The sequence below is a fragment of the Myotis brandtii genome, unplaced genomic scaffold (assembly GCF_000412655.1).
Source record: "Myotis brandtii unplaced genomic scaffold, ASM41265v1 scaffold8, whole genome shotgun sequence".
NCBI lineage: Eukaryota > Metazoa > Chordata > Mammalia > Chiroptera > Vespertilionidae > Myotis > Myotis brandtii.
The window spans coordinates 2744681-2764869 of record NW_005371219.1 but is presented as its reverse complement, the minus strand read 5'-3'; the positions used below and the strand labels follow the sequence as shown (position 1 = coordinate 2764869).

The following is a 20189-nucleotide window of genomic DNA, read 5'->3' as shown; positions in this document are numbered from 1 at the left end:
AACTGTACAGGTTCAGGCTCATCAGAGAGCAAACCTGTGCGTTCCTGGACTTTAAATTGCAGCAGGAGGAGATAGTTAACAAGCAATTAACATAACGCAAGCAAGAAAGGAATTTTTGGAAGGACGCCGCCGTGTCGCCTACCACCCAGGGGTTCCATCTGATTCTTCCTTGGATTGCTTTAATGAAGGAATCTGCTTCTAGATCCATTTTAGTCCTAAAACTGACCTGCCCGAGGATCATGGGCTGGTGTGCCTTTCCCACCTCTTCGTTTACCAACGGCCTTCTCCCACTTCACACACAAGCATCCATCTAAACAGCTTGAAAAATGCTGGGCTGCAAGCAATTCGGCAGACTTCAAACAGCAGGTGTGGCAACGTCTAAAACCAAGGCCACAGAAGGCAGCCCCGCCCCCACCATCCGTCAAACGACAGGCATTTTCAATAATACTTTCACTTTTATCATTATCTATCAAAATGATAATTAATAAATTGATAAATTTAATAAATTAAATTTATTAATATATTAATAAATTGATCGCTAATAATCACCGTAAGGATAATTAAGCCCGGATTTCTTTTTACAAGTAGAGCTTAGTGACCAAAAGAAATTAAACTTTAATTAAAAAACATTATTAGAGGGGACTGTGATAGGATGATCAAAAATACACCCATAAAAATACATTGCATGGAAATAAAAGTGTGTGGAGGAAGTAGAATCGATGGAGGGTTTCAAGGAGAAAAGAATACAATTTTAAAATTGTTCTTGTGTGCTTTCAGTGGACAACGGTAGGTATTAAACTGCTTTGGGATTTATTTCCCACTGGAGGTATACATTTTAAAGTAATGTTGCAGTTTTATTTTAAAATGTAAATATTTATAGTAAACTAGAAATGTATAATGTTGCAACTATTCCCTCATGATTCAAAACTTTTGGAGGGCAATTTTAAAATATGCAAGGGAGTCCTTCTTTCTGGAATATTACTTTAGGGGTGCATGAGGAGAAATGTTTGCTGCCATCAGCATAAGGAATTAAAGGCAAAGCTGAACAAGCCTTGGCAAGGACAGGAAGGCATAAGGCACCTCGGCTGCTGAACATTGTGGACTCAGGTGTCACCACCATCAACATGGCTCAGCTCCATCTTATGTGCCTGACTTTCAGCTCAGAGCTCAATTCTGGGGAAAGGGAACCCGAACGGCCCTACCTAAGCTGTACTCTGTTCAGAGGGGCTGTGGGACACCACGACTGACGGTTGCACCAGGATCCCTTGAAATGCAGAGGAGGGTGATTCTCCCGAAGGAAACAGTATGATTATCCAAAAAGAGGGGGGCATTTGGGAGTGAGCACCCCCCCTCCAGGAAAGGGCAGCAACAGCCATTGCAAACCCATGTTCAAGGGGAAGTTGCAGAGAAGTGAGAAAATACATACTGGGTGAGTGGGTGGGGGTGAGGATGTCCCAGAACAGGATCCCAAACACAAGTGGAAGGATTAGACAGATGGAGGGACACCTCTTTTGCCATGGCTGAAGCAAGGAGGGAGGACCAGGTGTGGATGCAGGGAATTTGCAGGTGGGCTGAAAGGAGAACCAGAGAGGGGGCCCATGATGGTTCCAATGTTTCTATTTAGTGGGAGCAGATAAAGCCACTCGGGATGAGGGCTAGGAGTTAGGGGATGCAAGAGATAAGTTTCTCATGCTTCTTAAGACTGTGTTTTTTAGAATCTAATGCTCTTAGCCCACAGGCACACTGTTATAATCCACGTAACTGCCACCTCTGGCCTTTTCTCCTTCAGACAGGCAGCTTCTCCTCTGGTTCCCATGGCTCTTTGGCTTTGTTTTTTTTTTGTTTTTTTTTAAATATGTTTTTATTGATTTCAGAGAGGAAGGGAGAGGGAGAGGGAGAGATAGAAAGATCAACAATGAGAAAGAATCATTGATCAGCGGCTTCCTGTACACCCCCTATGGGGGATTGAGCCCACAACACAGGCATGTGCCCTTGACCAGAATCGAACCCGGGACCCCTTTAGTCTGAAGGCCGACGCTCTATCCACTGAGCCAAACCGGAGGGCCCCATGGCCCTTTGTATACCTCTCCCCTATGGCTATGACCACATTCATTACCCAGGTGTTGAGGATGCATGGGATGGTGGTAAACTCTAGTCAGGTTAGTCTTCACTTCGCTGGCTCCCACACATGTGTCCTGGTGGCCTTCATTCCATATTGGACTCAAACAGGGTCTGATAGGACTTCTCAGGAGTTTTTATTGAAGTGTACCACAGGTGACAGCTAATTCCCTTTTCTGAGTTCTCGGACAGTGCTGGGGGGGGGGGGGGGGGGGGTGCTGCATGAGGAATGGGAATGCTTCCAAATAGTGCTGCCCACTGTCCCCTGATGAGGTGTCCGCATCTATGCCTGAGTGAGCACCCGCCTCTCCTTTGTCTCCATCTCTCTCAGGAAGCACTGTGTTTGCTCTGAGTGGGTCTAAGAGTAAAGAAAGTCATTATTCCAAGGCTTCCAAATGAGTGTGTGGTTAGAATAAACCCAAGAATCCAGTCAAACCTTCTTAAGGAATCGTAAGAAAAAGGTAATTTCTTGGAGTTGAGCTATTGAATCTTAGGAGTCATCTTGAGAGCAATCAGATCTGATGTGTATGGTTAGCTCTTTAAGACAATGCAGCATTTCAGGTGCACACCTGAATAAGAGTATATGAAATATCCCCACTTACAAAACAGACTGGGGGCGGGGGGGGGAGGAAAACAATGATCTTATATAATAAAAGGCTAATATGTAAATCTACCGAATGACGTGCACTGACCACTAGCGGGCAGACGCTCAATGCAGGAGCTGCCCCCTGGTGGTCAGTGCGCTCCCACAGGGGGAGCATGGCTTAGCCAGAAGCTGGGCTCATGGCTGTTGAGTGCAGAGTCGGGGGCAGGAGCCTCTCCCACCTCTGCAGCAGCGCTAAGGACCCCTCGGGGGATGTCTGCTGGCTTAGGCCCGTGGGGAGCGGGCCTAAGCCAGCAGGTGGACATCTCTCAAGGGGTCCTGGACTGTGAGAGGGCGCAGGCCAGGCAGAGGGACCCTCTCCCCCCCCATCCCCCAGTGCACGAATGTCATGCACCACGTCTCTAGTTTATAAACAAAACCTATACTGTCATGGTAAAACTTCCTTTAATGAAACCCACCAGTGGATTTAAATTATTCTATCAAAATTTAAAATACACATAATTTTAACACAGCCATTCCAGATGCTAAGTATAAGGATACTGTATTCATAACAGCTTTTTTTATAACAGCAAAAACTTGTCAGAGTACTGGCTAAATAAATTATCTGCATATGGAATATTACACAGGTACGCGACATCCAAGATAGACTGAATTTAAAAGCAGGGTGAAGAAGTGTGAAGAATAGGCCATCATTCCTATATAGAAAAATACATATGAAGTTATATTTGCAAGTACATAGAGCATTTTTGAAAAGATAAGCGAACACTGGTTATAACTTACCTGTAGTGAGAGAAATGGGTGCGTTGGGGAAAAGGGTGATTTTTGTTTTGTTTTCTTTCAACTGCATGCATTACCTAGTCAAAGTTTTCTATTAAACACACTCCCTCCTCATACAAAATGTTTTTATGTCAATTGTGGTACATCCATGTTGAAAAGGATTTTTGTGTAGTTGATTCGTTTCTAGAATATCCCAATCTAAATTTTTTTTTTTTTTGCCAATAGAAAGCTTGGGTTTTGTTAACTGTGTGATATTTGACAAGTCAACCCTCTATGTGGCCTCAGAACTCATCTGAAAATGATGGGCTTAGACCAGTGATGGCGAACCTATGAGACGCGTGTCAGAGGTGACACGCGAACTCATTTTTTTGGTTGATTTTTCTCTGTTAAATGGCATTTAAATATATAAAATAAATATCAAAAATATAAATCTTTGTTTTACTATGGTTGCAAATACCAAAAAATTTCTATATGTGACACGGCACCAGAGTTAAGTTAGGGTTTTTCAAAATGCTGACACGCCGAGCTCAAAAGGTTCGCCATCACTGGCTTAGACTATCAATGCCTTCCACCAATCTCTTCATGGTTTAAGATGCTGTGATTATATGATTTGACTTGGCAACATTTGAAAAAAAAATTGCAATACATTGGCAAAGAGAATTGGTGTGTGTCAGACAATGAGGGGTGTTATGGCAGGAGTAATTATATACAGTTACTACTATTTTTATAATATATCTTCTATCTTAAATCACACTTTATGAATTCCTTTTCACTTCTCTTCCATTCATATTTGAAATACCCAAGGAACAACAAAAGAGACATATTCAACTGAAGAAATTTATTTACTTTTTTTTTCTAGGTACATAGATGACAATTATAGACAAGTTTTGATACATAGGAAAACCCTTCTGTCCTTTCTCTTTGCTAAATGAATCGTCACAATAATTTTTACAATTTTTAAAACAATACACAGCTTTCTTGGGCTGAAGCAATTGCGAGAACATACTGGTACTGGTATATTACAGCTACTTACAATGTTTAAAAACAGCAATGGAGAAAAATAAGTTATTTAAATACTGATTTCATATACAGAAAGTGCAATGTTGTTAGTTGTTATATAACTTGCTTGACAGTTTCTTGTTTTCTCTATCAATTTAAAAATCAAGGTAACTTGGACTCAGACGACTAGGTTTATTTTTCTGTAAAGAATACAGTACACACAGGCAGCAGTGACTTGGTGAACTGACTCCCTTTGCTGCTGGTATGAAAGCAAACTTTGCTATGTCAGGAACGGATTACCAATACTCCAGTAATTGCCAATGTCACCCGCCGCCAGTTCAGGTGGGAGGAACGGGCTCTGGCTAAGAAGGCAGGCAGGCCATAGAAATCTATCTCCTACTTGGCTATGTGGGAATGTCAGTCGTGGTCGGGGCTGGCTGCATCTCCTCCTAGACAGCTTCCAAGCAAAAATGTACACAACGGATGTGTAGCTACCTGAGCCTAACTGCCTCTCCAGGTTTCTTTTGTGCTTGCTTTCCCTAGACAACCGTTTCCACCGACTCCTCAACCTCCTGTACCAAGTGCAACTGGTTAAACCTGGATACTGCTGACACCTCCTGCCTGTCTCCCAACACCTGCAGGCAGCCCCAATCCACCTCAGTCAAATGTCACACACAAACACTGAGGCTTTTTTTTTTCTAAGATCAAGTTAAGAGTTTAAAGCAAAAGAAGACTCAACAAATACTAACAATTAAAAACAAAGGATTTTAAAAAGCACAATCAAGTAAAAACCACCTCAGAACTTTAAGATTAGGAAGACCTTCCCACCGACAATTATTCGTGGTCCCTGAATTTGAGGTTTGTATGCAAAGGCAATGATTTCCAAGGAAGAGTGACAAAAATACGGTTTGGCATTCTCAAAAGCTCAAGCGCAGAAAATTCCCTTTTCTGGTGCCATTTTTACTTAAATGAAAATGTTACAGTGAACAGGAATTGAAACGTGGGAATTCACACAAGATTTCTCCTTCCCCTGTTACCTGACTTATGCGTGGTCATTTTGCTCAGCTTTAAATATGAGCAGGGCCCCTCACGTCATGCTGAGCTTACTGCAAACACAGGTGAGAAGCCCGTCTTAGCCCCGCCTCCACCGCGCCATGGGAAATACGGTTCCGCCACGTGGTTACAGAACTGCAGCCGCCTTACTTCCCAAATGGACTATGCTAACCGGGATGTCAGAACCCAAGGTGACAAAAATGGGCTGTTTTAAGAGTGCCATAGAAATTCGACAGCTTTTGCTTTTTTATTCTAGATTTCCACAACTTCTTCACATGGCACCCTACAGAAGGTATCATTGAAGAATGTCTATTATTTTAAAAAATGCATACCGAAGCATGAACACATACATCACCTGAGAACGTTCTTTCCTCTGAAACATGGATTTAAGTATATAAAGCAAACACTAAAGATGGCTTTGTGATGAAGGAAATCACTATTTTCCCTCCTGAGGGAAATCATTTATCTTAGCGAGTAGATGAAATATTACAGAACTTTTGATCAGAGTTTTGTGTTGAATTTGTACTGTAAATAATCACATTCAATGCTTAGCACAGTGCTCACGATAAGAATGTAAAGCAAAGTCATCTTATAAAAACGGAAACCTTATTCGTGTAGTTGCCTAAACTTCTGCTTGCTGTAAAATCAGACACAGACTAAGGGAGGATAGAATGTGCCGATATCAGTTGGAAACAACCGAAAATATGCAAATACTTAATATGTGGCAAATATGTGGTATGTCTGGCTCCAAAATGAACCTTTATTTGAATGAAAAGAATTATCTAAATAAGAAGGAAAACAGTATCTTAATTGTAAAACAGGGGAGAAAAAAAGCTTTAAAAACATCTCATAAACTACTTCCCTTTTTTAAAACATCTCTCTGAAACCAGCCTTACAATGACTCTTTGCAAAGGTGATCTGATGACGGAGTTTTGGGATGGACCTGCCGCAGCACAGTGACCAACAGGGTAACAATACTAAACTGATTAAAATGAAAGGTGGTTCTATAAGCACCCACACACCCCCCACACTCACATATACACACATGATACCTTTGTGAATTCCAGATAGTTCTTCACTAGATTTGTAGCTAGTTTAAAAACTGAAAGCCAACGTGAAATTTGTGCCAGATAAACACTCCTACAAAATAAGCCATGGAGAATGAGATCATTAGAAAAGCCCATTTTTGCTGGAAACATCCCAGATATGTTAGATGGCAGTCTAAGCTGAAGACTTGGAACTATGGTTACAGGGTAGTGAACACTAGTTAGATAACTGCTTGAAAGCTTACATTAAGGCAAATAAAAGCTGATTGCTAGAAAGCAATTATTAAAATGTCTCGTTTATCTAAAGGAGAATAGGACTGTTTTTCCTCTAGTGCAGACAGATTTTCTTACTTTTGAACCAATGAGCGTGTCAACCGATGTACAATCACTCCCGAGTCTGTTACTTTGGCCTAGCTAAGCCTGTCTGGTCCTCGGGGATACTGCAGGGTGACAGACCGAAGGTCAACGGCACCATCAGAAACGGAACCGGCTGCCCTTCCCTCTGCCCCCAGCCCTCTCCCAGTGCACCCAGACAGACCGGAGGCACAGCATTTGTGGCAAGTTGGCATCTTGGTTCTATCATGTTCTGAAAATAAAAATAAGTGCTCCTCTTTTCTTTGGAGGGGGAGGGGGGTGTCAAAGAGAACCACCCCCATTTCCTCAAAGGGGCTTTTCTGGAGAAGAGAGGGTCATCGGTCCCGTGCCAAGGTTTCGAGCTCCGTCTGGCCACACACTGGGCCTTTCTTCTGGATCTGGTCTGCATGTCCAGGGAAGGAGAAATTGCATCAGCATCATAAGCACAGTGAAAGGGTGGCTCTTGTCCAGGGAGTTCCGTCGCGGACCTGGCTACATGGCCTCGGGGCCGGGCGGCAGTTTGAAGAGTCTGGCTGCAGACACGAGCTTGCTTATGTGTCTCTCCTCTGTGATGCCGGCCTCCTGAAGGCAAGTGTGGGACAGAGAAGGCACTTGGCCCAGTGTGCGGAACCCCGCTTCCGTGAGGGCGCTGGTGTACATGGGCAGACCGATGGAGATCAGCCAATCCGACACAGACGAAACACATCCGGGGGAGAGGGGCTTTCTACAGATTTCTGTGAGTCCGCCGCTCGGGATCTGGATAAAGGAAGAAAACGAATTTTAGAAAGACTCTACAGGTGCCATTGGAGGGCTACTTCTTATAGGCCTAAAAGGAACACTGCTAACCTATTACACTGCTGTACTATCAGCAAGTGATGATGCTCTATGTCAAAACCCAGGCAGCATAAAGAATCTTTTCTGGATTTTTCAGAGGGGAGACAAATTTTCAAGGAAGTATGTGAGGCTCTAGAAGGTACGTGGAATTAGATCTAACCCCAAAACTCTCCACACTCTGAGCATTTATATTCCTGGCTACTTTGCCTTGTGGTGACCTGCTCTTCGAGGAGAGATCCCCGCGGTGACTGAAGAGGTGGGCCGTCCTGTGCAGCAGGGTGACGAGTCAAATACTCCTGGTTGTGCGCTTACCAAGTAGAGTTTCCACTGTATTTGAATCTACATTAACAGCTAGAAGATTAAACGTTTTATCGATATAGTTATAAAGAATCTCAGATACAGTAAGAACAAGTATCGGCTAGGACGGGGAAATGGACTTGGGGAAGACCAAGGGCCACACCTTCCAAAAGGTAACTGACTACTCCGTGTGCACACCCTGAGATTGTGTGCAGTCGCCAGGAAGCAAACCCTGTCAAGTCAGGTATCCTCAGAAATTAACCTCAGATGTCCACAAAGATGTATTAAGAATGTTTTTCACTACATTATTAAAAAAAAAATTGGAGAAAACCTAAATGTTTCACCCATGCAGACTGGCTAAACTACAGCACATTCCCTACTAGAACACTTTGCAGTATTGATGACACAAAAGAACTTCAATGCGGTTTTGAAACCTGACTCTTTTCAGTTGTCAGGGCATGAATCTAGTTCTCTTAACAAAAGTTCTTTTGTGGCATCATTAAGCTCTATAACTAAATGGACTCCAAAAGCGGGGTGAGGGGGCCCCCCGCAGTGCACACTGCGGCTGCTCACCGCCATGCGGTGCTGCTTGCGCAGCAGCTTCACCCGGATCTGGTCCATGTTGGTGGCCACGTCCCTCTCGGGCTGATCCAGGTCCTCTGCGTATCTCTGCACCAGGGCTTCGGGGATCCCGCAGCGGCCGTGCTGCGAGGGGAACAGAAATGCGGTGTCAGGCGTGGTCGCGAGGATCTCTCTTTCTCCAAGGACAGACAGCAAGCATAAGGTAGGTTAAGACATTGAGCTACGACGACCGGGAAACAGCAACAGAAGTTTTTATTTGAAGTGAATACGTTTTCTCTACAGTCAGAATGTTTTAGACCGAGTACTTTTACACCTTCATCTTTCAGGTAGTCATGAGCTCTAAAAAATATTTTGAAACATAATTAAAGTAGAACACAACCATCCAACATTTGGGGGGCCAATGCCCTCACCTCACTCTACCTAATCATTTTGCAAAATATTATTGAAAACCGTCTCCTAAACTGCAGGGAGAAGGGCAGCCTTCTGCTCTGCCGTAGCCTCCTGCTGCGCCTCGTCTATTAAGACTTATATCGCAGGCCTGGCCAGGGAGCCCAGTTGGTTACAGCGTCATTCCAAAGGGGGTTACTCACTAGATATTAAGGAGAAGGAGGACGTTATTGTAAGGCATTCGTGCTCACAATTTTATAACAAGGATGCCATGACTGCATTATATTATAACAGAGCTTGCATTTCCCTGAGAAACGTATGGCTACATCTATTCTCATTTGTCTTCAAAGTCATCGTGGTATTGGTAGACCACTCTTTATTTGTTTCAACTGAGAAATGAGTTTTCATTATAGAGCTCAATGTTCTTGGTACAATGCAATTTTCACATCATCTTTCCCCCGTTATCCATACAAGATGATGTACTATACAATTATTACATCTGAATAGGGTTCTATAATTTTCAAAGTATGTTCACATTTATTTTATTTGTTCCTAATAATACCTCTAAGAGGTAGTTATGTAGGTTATTATCAATTCCATTTTACAAATAGGAAAATGAAATGAGGAATTTTTAATGTCTAAAAACATACATGTTGAGTTAAGACAGGAAAACTGGAACTCAGGTCTGTCCTGTCCTCTAGAGTCTAAACCAAACCTTTCAGGAAGCAGTTCTAGTACTGACTGATAGTTCTCCCTGCAATGTACAGCTGCCAAAGTTTAAAAACAAACAGGCAAAAGAAAAAAGAGAAAGGAAAAGAACATCCAAGGCTGTATTTGCATTTAATCTGGACACTCTGCCCCCATCATGCCACCACCAAGCTGCAGAGGCCCCTGCTGTCGGCCACCCCATGCTCTGCCAGAATGGCCCCCGCCTCCGGGCTGGCCTCCTGGGTTAACTGGTGTTCCTCTCGCCTGACTATAAAATCAGAGGCCTCTGAAGTGGGGCCTTGGATACCTTATCAGAATATGGCTCCTCAGTGAGATCGATGCCTTCAGCTCGTAACTTGTCTTCAGTGAGCATTTCCAGATCGACTCCTCGAGCGCAGGAGATCTTCCTGGTCACAGCCGGGCCCAGCCTCACACCGTGCTCCTGGAGGCTTGCGCTTTCCCGCAGCTCGGAGAGCCAGGGCGGTGGCCGTGAGCTTGGTGGGCTGCCAGGCTCCTGCCTGGAGGGAGGCTCAGAAGCCTGAGGAGAGGGACAGTCGCTGGGGCCGCTGGAGCCACCCTTCTTCAGGGGCAGGCTCGGTGCGCTAGGACCTGGAGGGCAGGGGTGGAGGCCGTTGGCCAGGCGCTCTTTGCTCTTCTTGGCAGGAACAGGTGGAGGCTGCGTAGGATGTCGGCCTGGTGTTACGGCCTCAGGGCCCCTCTGCTCACCTTCTTTGGTGTTCGGGGGCTGATAGGTTCCTTCAAGAGCAAGTCCTTTTCTGTGACCCTCAAGAGGAGTCCTTGTTAAACTGTGTCTAGGAGGCTGAGCATCATAGTTTTGCAAACACGGAGGGGGTGACATGCCACTTGAAGTGGCTGTAATCGAGCCACCCAGTTTCTTAGTAGTCGTTTTCTGAGGGTCAGAAAATCTCTTGCTTTGGGTCAGTAGCAATGCATTGTCAACAGCAGAATCTCCCTGGGGGCTGTGAGCCTTGGCGATGGAGGAGGCTGTCTTTTGTGGCACTTCCGGTACAATCTGAGGGCAGGGTTCTGTCACCGCGCCAGGCACATCGTTTTCAGCATCAGGCTCTCCTTGGAGGTCATCCAGGGACTGGGATCGGGGCCAGGTCTTCACAGGCTGCGGGTCCTCCAGGGTCTCACAGCTCCGGCAGATGGACACGGGGAGGCTTCTCCGGTTTTTATTCAAGCCAGTCGCACAGGGCTGATCACAGCGCTTGACAGAGTGAGGGGTCAGGCCGCTGCCCAGCCTGTTCTCCACCCCCTGCTTCAGGGCGGCCACCGACTTGGGTAACGGCAGCGTTGGGAAGGTGCCCAGCTGATTCCTGCTGAAGGACTTCAAGCTGGACTCGGCTGATGACTTGGCAGAGAGAAGGCCAGATTTCCGAGTCTTGCCTGAGGGACAAGGAAGTGGGTTACAATCCCATCTTACAAGGCGAATCAATCGGATACATACAGGCGTGCTAACATAACTGAAATCTCCAACTCCTAGATCCCATTAGGGAATTACACACACTCAGGGCCGACCAGCACCATTCGTGATGTTGAGTGGTAAAAGGGTCACTACAGTCTCGTTTTTACGTTTAGAAAAAATTCTTACTCTTATTAAAGGACTCTCAGAGATCGAAATTAATGGAGTTACGTGGGAAGGAAATACGCTGTGTCAGGTAACAAAATAAGTCTGTTCCTAGCTGCAATCGGTGTGGAAGAGGCTGACCATCCACAACCCACTTAGAAGCCACACGGCCGGGATTTCTGTCTAGTGAGTGTCATTCCCTAAGGTCACGGTTGCAGAGGGGCAGTGCCCTGCGTGCTGGGAAAGGTTCATAAATGGTGCCGCCCCCTAAGGTTCACTAGGGACTTCTCAAATTACACCTTCCTCCACACCCTCCCCTCTTTGTGGTTTGTGTCTAAAATAAATGAATCCTAGAAGCAGTCAACCAACCATGGTACAAATAAGTGAACACGCTTACGAGAGTATTTTGCCTGAGATAATCTATAAAATATTGACAGGGTTCTAATTCCCAGTGAAACGACAGCCCTGATTAAAACAAACTGTCAGACTATTAACTGGACTATCAACCAGATGTAATCTACTTATTTGGCAATTGTTGACTGATATTAACCACTAAGCCTCATGGTGAATTTACTAGCTGTGGGTCAGACACCGTTCTAAATGCTTAGTTTTCATCAATATCTAACCCTCTCTCTCTCTCTTTCTCTCACTGTGGTTAGTACCATGCTGGTTGTGTGCCTTGATCCTGGGCTGAGGGGAAGATCCCTGGTGATAAAACATGAGCCAAAAGATCCTAGTATTTTGCATTTGGCAAAGCAGAGACCCAGTCAAATGACATTTGTCTTCCTGTGTGCATAATAATGTGAGCCCTCAGACCTCGCCACCTGTATGTTAGCAACATGCTAAGCTAACATTATTAGGCACTGCTAGGTTATTATCTGGTTTTACATGGAGATCATTAGCCCAGTGTTACTACTAAATATACTGACCATGGTCCCATTTCTCAGTAGTAGAAAAATCATCACAGGTAAATTAGAAAGGGGAAATTCTTCATGAAGCATATACATTAAATCTGAAGTTTAAAAATTCATAAAACCACTTAAGTATAACTTTTAGAAATACGGTGTTCCCCCCACCCCCACCCCATACTCTCAATATAAACTACATGTACAAATTCCATGTTCACATTCTGCTTATGACGGAAGATGCCTGAATTCACCTGACGTGAGCCGTCTTTAATCTAGTTCTTGCGCAGGTGCACCTGAATCCTTCTGAGCATTAGAAAGTCGGCCAGTGACATCTGTAAAATTCCTACCAATCTAGTCAACCAACTGAGTGCTAGGGATTCATGTGTGTTCCAATAGAGATGAGTATACTAATAAGTAAAATAACAATGAGGCCCAGCTGGTGTGGTTCAGTGGTTGAGCATCAACCTATGAACCAGAAAGTCATGGTTTGATTCCTGGTCAAGGCACATGCCCAGGTTGCAGGCTCCATCCCCAGTGTGGGGTGTGCAAGAGGCAGCCAATCAATGAGCCTATCTCTCTCATCATTGATATTTCTCTCTCTCTCCCTCTCCCTTCCTCTCTGAAATCAATAAAAATATATTAAAAAAACAACAAAACAAAACAGGGCTGTGGGTATATGCCCTCACAAACCAGAAATTAGAACTAGAAGCACTGTTTCCTTTAAACACACCTTTATTTCTCCCTTCAATGAAAATACTTTCCTAGTGAGAATTAGACCAGAACTGTGCAACCTGATTTAATATTTGAATAAACAAAGGTGGGGAAGGTACCATATCTTTAACTGTTAAGTGGTTAAAGCCAAAAAGATTGGGGGGGGGGATGCTTTTAGTTTGTTTGAATTGTAAACTTTTGGCAATTTCAGACCTTTGCTGCATACTTTTATTCTGCTTTCCAAAATGAAATTTATGGTTGATCCTATTGTCCCAATACTGTTTCCTGAATGTCATCCATGTGCATATAACTATGGAGGATATATTATAAGTAAGCCACTGATTCAAAGAGCCCATCTTTTGCAGTGGGTATGGGACTCAATGCTCCAACTAAGGGCAAAATCACATATTCTCTCATAACTTCCCCTTATTAACTAGTCCATGGGTAGGGCTGGCCCAGTGATGCAGTGTGGGGACCATAACTCTGAGCCGCAGCCAAGCTCTCTGAAGGAGAAGGAAGTACCTTATTAGATGTGGGTAGTTGTGTTCTGGTCAGAAACTTGGAGATTTTTGAAAAACAAAAAGTAATATTTTAAGATGTAATTGTAGACCCTTTATTTTCAGAGACCTAGCTTCCACAGGAAAAAAAAAAATGAAGCAATGAACGTTTGGATAAAGTCTGTGTTTTCATACTGTCATCTTTGATAGACCATCACAGAATCCATCTTTTCATTGAAGGAGCCCTGGAACTATGACCTCCGAGGTAACAAGCTTTCCTGCTTCACTGGCACAGCCGAAAACACCGAGGGCTGCCCCTCCTTGCGCGTACTATGTCCGAAAGGAGAAAAACTGAGGTGAGGGACGATGATGGAGCTGAAGGAACCAAACCTCATGCCCTGGCTTGGCATCATACTCTCAGAGGGGCTCCTTGAAATCCTCAGATTGAAATGGGAGGCCCCTACATGATAGTCCCAAGCGCTGAGATATTCTTGCTCCACAGAATACATAAGCAAACACATTTGCAACGAGGTCCTCCATGGTATGCTTTGTCTTTTTCTTTGTTTAAAAATAGGCCCACTTATTTTAATCCATCCTGGATTTTGGAGGTACTTATTGTAACAAATACAAACTACATTCTTTTCTGGCTTACAGTTCAATGAAGCCCAGACACCACTGGTCGATGTATGATGACACTAAGTAGAGGACGGACTTGAAAATGCTATGGTATTTGAAAATAAAGTCTAAAATACTGCCTGAGAGCCTATTATGAGCCAGAGTAGAAAAGAACCATGGCTTCAGGTATTATATAACCTCTCTGAGCTCTAAAGTTTCCATCTATAAAATATGCCTTTGAGTGATAATTAGTAATCCATATATAATTCACTGCCCAATTAATTTACAGTCAGTGTTGAATAAATGCTGGATATTACTAATGTATTACTGCTTTGTTAAGTCCAACAACAATCTATGAAAGAGAAACTCATCTTGCTACTTCAGAGGTAAGAGGGCTCAAAGACATGAGGTAACGATCAAAGTCTTCAGCTCATAAATGTTCTATTCAGGCTTCAAACCCAGGTCTCCTCACTTTAAACTTCATGGCTCTTTCCATGATCTACACTGAGTGCTAAGATTCTAAGAGTTTCAGGACAATGGGAAGTTGAGGGTCTCTTTAGTCTTGAACTCTCCCTTTGTGTCTAAGAGGGATGGAAGGATAACCAATAGGAAAACGGCTGTAGTCATTTCTCAAGAACATCAATTGCCTAGGTTCTTGAAGGATATTCATTCTTCCTGAGGATCTTAATTAAGTACCAATAATCCTAGAAAATGTCCTCCTTCTATTGCCTGTATTTCCCCAAAGCTCAGACAGAGGAAGAAAGACAGTCATTAGCCAAAGCACATGACGGTGCCTCCATGGTCATCTGTGCCGACATTACCATTTTCCAGGTTCTCACTGCTTTCATAGCATCCTGAATCTCGTGGGGAGCACCCGCTCAGGGCCTGGCTGTCAACGAGCAGCTTCTCCTGGGATCCAGACTGGTCGCTGTTACCTGGAGAAGGTGAGCACAAAGCATGGAACCATAAGGGGAATGAAAAGCAGAGTTCCCAAGTCAACCAAATCCCAGTTTTATCCTCAGCCATCACCACGCATACCATACATGTTTAAGCCTTGGACTTTTGGAAGAACACTAATTACTTTAAAGTCAATGAGAGAAAAATGAACGAGATCAGAATATTTTTCTTTTCAAATAAATTATCACATGAAGACAAATTTGGAGATTGAGAGTAGATAGTTGGAGTATGTGGATGCCTTTTAGGTTACCCAGACGATGACTGGCCTGAGGCCAGTCTCGAACAGGAGGAGCCCAGAGTCTTGTGCCAACAGTGAGGGAAGAGTAGTCACAGTCCTCTCCCAGGGATGGTCCCATGGGCAGAAGTAAAGAGTGAGGATGTCCCTTTCACAGTAGCAGTTGAGCCTATGCTTTTTAGAAATCTCTAAGGTTTGTGTTTCAAGTTATTTGTCCCATGCTTTCCAAATTTAGCAGCCATTATCAAAGTGTCAAATGAAATATTGAATTTTGTTACAATTTACAAGCATTCTTTGGCCTTGGTGACATGTGCCGGGCCTTGCATTATCTCAATGAAGCAAGGCAGGCAGAATGGGACGCAAACCTCTACACCCAGGAGGGGCCAGGAAGAAATCCTTCTGTGTCTATGGTGAGGACTGAGCTAGAGGGCGTTCTTTCCCTTCTGTCTTCTCCCTTGTGTTGGGTCAGCATTTCTGCCCAAAGGATGAGGCAGGGAAAGCTCAGGAAGCCCTCTCCCTGGGGCCCTGAGTAATAAACACTCTGAAGGTGGATGATGAAAGTTGAACGTCCTGATTCTAAAGAAAGGCAGCAGGTGCTTCTGTTGAGTGAAAGTCTGTCTAGAGCAGTGATGGCGAACCTATGACACGCGTGTCAGAGGTGACACGCGAACTCATTTTTTGGTTGATTTTTCTTTGTTAAATGGCATTTAAATATATAAAATAAATATCAAAAATATAAGTCTTTGTTTTACTATGGTTGCAAATATCAAAAAATTTCTATATGTGACACGGCACCAGAGTTAAGTTAGGGTTTTTCAAAATGCTGACACGCCGAGCTCAAAAGGTTCGCCATCACTGGCCTAGAGTGAGTCCCGTGGAAGTCCCGTGGGCTTCACCAGCCAGCGGTCACTCTGCAAGCTGCACAATAAGGGCACGTGTGGCCTGACCTGGGATGGAGGTTACACCAAGAACCTCTTTTGTTATTACACAGAGTAAGTGCTTGGGCACATAACACAGAAACCGAGGGAACATTTTCTACATAAAAGAACTAGTTGCATGATGAAGGGCTTTATTTTCCCTTCCTTTTCTCATCACTTGTCCTCCCCTCCTACCACAGACACAGAGAAAGAAAGAAATCAACAGACCAGAAATCTGATGCCCTTTCTCGGGTCATTAAAAAAGTAAATTGTGGGAAGGCAGAGGGCTGCCATCCCACATATGTGCCAGCCTCTTCTACGTCCACTTACCACTTCCTGTTTGTGTTACTCACATGGAAAGCATTTTATCACAGCAATCATGGCAGAAATCATGGCAAGGGAAGCCCTTAAAATAGACCCCAAATTAAGGAGTGCTATTTTTTAAATAATGAATGAAAAACTAACTAATTGGATGCACAAGAGCAAATCTTACGCCCCCCTGCCCCGCACAAAAAGTGGAACATTCTAGAGTGATGTCCTCATTGTGTGGAAGAGTCTGTGGATTTGGAGAGGTCTCTGTCCTAGCCCAGCGTGTTATTTAGGAAAACGATACTTATAAAATGAGGGCTTTGAGCTATCAGTTACAACCCAGGAAGAGGAATCAATGTAGTCTGTCCTTGGCAAGACAGTTCGGTTACTGCTTCAGCTAAAACAGACCCCAAAGTGCTGACCAGTGGGAATGAAACAGAAAACTTGCCCCCTGCCACTGCACGAAGACGCAGACTGTGTCTGCTCCCTTGGGGATGGCAGCCTCCTCAGACACAGCAGGGTAACCGAAGTTATCATGGGGATGGAAGGGGTCGCTCCCATCGCCTGAAAACCAAGTCCATTTGTAGAATCACGAGGCATATGTCAAGGGGCTGCTGTCACTTGTTCCTAAAGGATTTAGTCAGCAACTACTGAGCAGAAACCTAACTATCAAGTTTAGCAAAATTCCCTAAAACAAAAAGCCAGAGTTTCCCAAAACTTGCCCTCCTCCATTGGAGAGAAAGAAGAGGTGGGGTACCCCTTACATGTGCAGCAGAATCAAGGCCATATCCTCTCCCTGCAGTTTCTATCATTAATTTCAAGGTACAGAGAGGAAAAGAGGTGTGTTAGAACCATGAGAATTCTCACAGTCAAACAAGAGGGGAGGACTACACTGTTGGGCTGACTTCTGAACTTGCCTCTGAAGGGACTTTGTTGGAGCTAAAACTCTTCCCCACTCCTACCCCCACCCCCACCTTCGAGACACACACACACACAAACACACACACAAACACAAATATACACATGCACACAGAAGGAGGAAGAATATGTTTGGACACTGATGAGTATCCAAACATCAGAAGGTTCTGTGCACAAGGACATGAGCCATTTCTTGGAGAGCAGTTATCGCCGAAAGAAGAAGGGAAGGGAAGGGAATTGTTGGATAGCAGGCCTTTCAATGGGCTTGTACCGTTTATTTCTTTAAAAGAAAAGAATCGGAGCAAAATGTTCACTTGACTTGGACTTAGAAGGTGGATATGTGGATCTGTTTTACTTTTCTCTGTACCTTTCTGCATATTTGAAATAACTGCTCATTAAAATTCTTATGGGAATTATTTTCGTAAAGAGAGCTTTCATTGGGCAGGCCTGGGGCAGTGGGAGCACTGTAGGCAATTGCTTTTGGACAATGAGAGTCTTTTCCAAATGGAACCCTGTAGGAAGGCTGGCATTGCCCAGGCATGGTGCAACAAGGCAGGTTGGTAGATGAGCTTTTTGCCACTGTGGAAGCTGAGCTAGAAACTTGCAAGATCTCTAAGACCTCATTATATCTCTCTATCTGTCCAGTGATTAGGAATTTAGTTTGACATAAATCTACTGTGTTCCTCTAATGGTCAGTTGCTTAGAATATTTCTTAAACACAGAATTTAACTGCACTGAATGTAAAACCTTATCATCTGGACCCAGAGCCTTGTCACTAATTAGCACCCTAAGTCCTGGAAGCCTTGTCTTAGAGCCAATAAAAGGAAGTGCTGCTTTATGCACTAGGCCCATGGTCAGCAAACCGTGGCTCGCGAGCCACATGCGGCTCTTTGGCCTTTTGAGAGTGGCCACGAAGTTTCAATCGCACTGTATGTGCGCGCCCGCATGTGGTATTTTGTGGAAGAGCCACACTCAAGGGGCCGCAGTTTGCTGACCACTGCACTAGGAATGTTATAAATAGAGGCACAGCATACCTTTGAAATGGGATTTGTGAAGCGGCAAAGAGCCCTCCCTGGACCTCTGAGTGAGCATCATGATGGGCAAAGGTTCCCCCTTACAAAATACCTCCTGTGCAAATCTCAGGCTGGGGTTCTGAGAAGGACAAGGTGTCTGAGGCAATGAGATACAACAGAGACTCAGCTCAGATCCTGCCTTCTACTCCTTTTTTAACATTGCTTCCCCTGTTCTGAATGGTAAAGGACAGGGTTTATAAACCAGCTGTTCTCAGCAACTAAGGAAAAGCAAATGAGCTATTTTATAGAGCAGATGTGGTCCAGGAGACTAGATGATTTAACCTTAATTGTTCTTAATACAGCTGGTTGGCCACACCAGGAACTAGGCCAGGCTCTTTAACACAACCTGGCCACAGACCCCCCAATAGACACCTCCAATACTGAAGAGACATGGTTTTAAAGTGCTATTCACTACAAAACACTATTCCCTCCAAACCTATCCCTGAAGGCAGTGTGTGTATCTAGAGTTCAGACAGCTACTTGATGGTGTGTGGGCCCCTGTATCAGTTGGTGTAGAGGAGGGGCCTCCTACGCAGGAGTGAGAGTAACTGAGCGGAGACACGTGCGTCCTTGTCTCTGGGGCCTGATGCCTTCAGTAATGTACAATTTTCCTCTTCCACCATTAACCATGGTATGGTGTGTCTTAACAACAGAAATGCTATTAGCTACTGACATCCCTAAGCAAAGCACTTGAAAGAAAATGCATTGGAATTCAGTAACTGGAAAGGATGCTCTGTTTGTGATGAATAATTTCAGGACTATTTTTGATGTCAGATTGAAGAATAAAGAGCGAGATAAGACTAGCTTAATGGAGCAAAGGATACAGTGTATTTAAACAGACTTCATAAAAGCTGCCAGCCCGCTGAATTCTGTTCACGGGCTGTAAAAATGAGCTATCATTTTGGCCGAGCCCCTGCGATATGGGATTCTCTGCTCTACTAGTATGTATTCACTGCAGCCACTTCCTGCTTCTTTCACGGAAGCTGATGAATTTCATTTATTCATTAGACAACCTATTCAGGAAGAAAATAACTCCTTGTGTGCTCTGAGAAGTAATAAACCCTTGGCTGGGCAACATTCTCCCCATCTGCCAATCACTTTTGGGCCCAGGTTTCCCACCGACCTGCTGAAACCACACCTCCCAACAGTTCTTAACGTGACATCTACTGCATTTTTTAACAAAGCTGTGATTCAATTCTCAGTCACTTAGAGCAGCATTTTCCTCAACTAGTACCTAGAACAGTGATGGTGAACCTTTTGAGCTCAGCGTGTCAGCATTTTGAAAAAACCTAGCTTAACTCTGGTGCCGTGTCACATAGAAATTTTTTGGTATTTGCAACCATAGTAAAACAAAGACTTACATTTTTGATATTTATTTTATATATTTAAATGCCATTTAACAAAGAAAAATCAACCAAAAAATGAGTTGGCGTGTCACCTCTGACACGCGTGTCATAGGTTCGCCATCACTGACCTAGAATCACGCCAGAAAAGACATCAGCAGTAAGGTTATCTTTTGCTCCCGTAGGAAGGTCTGCACTGGGAACTTATGTCTTTGTGTTTTTGATATAATACGAAATGGACTTTGGCTTTGGAAAGAGTAGGACCAAATGAGTGACTCCAGGGACCTAAGAATATGCTGACTGCTTACGGGAGGCCTCTGGTGACTGAGTGCATTGATACAGCAAGGAACACTTCT

General features: G+C 44.1%; 1 protein-coding gene across 6 annotated transcripts in view; it reads right to left on the bottom strand.

Annotated features, from left to right (window-relative positions):
• Positions 1 to 4318: 4318 nt before the first annotated feature.
• The window catches only part of SASH1 (SAM and SH3 domain containing 1), a 299036-nt gene continuing 283165 nt past the window's right edge, over positions 4319 to 20189 (bottom strand). For all 6 annotated transcript variants that reach the window (XM_014531305.1, XM_005883721.2, XM_014531308.1 and 3 more), the window contains exons 17-20: positions 14903 to 15016; positions 10067 to 11169; positions 8656 to 8787; positions 4319 to 7707 (exon numbers count right to left, since the gene is read on the bottom strand). In XM_014531305.1, the coding sequence (XP_014386791.1) occupies positions 7444 to 7707; positions 8656 to 8787; positions 10067 to 11169; positions 14903 to 15016 (1613 nt within the window). In that variant the 3' untranslated portion in view covers positions 4319 to 7443. The remainder of the gene's footprint in view (positions 7708 to 8655; positions 8788 to 10066; positions 11170 to 14902; positions 15017 to 20189) is intronic.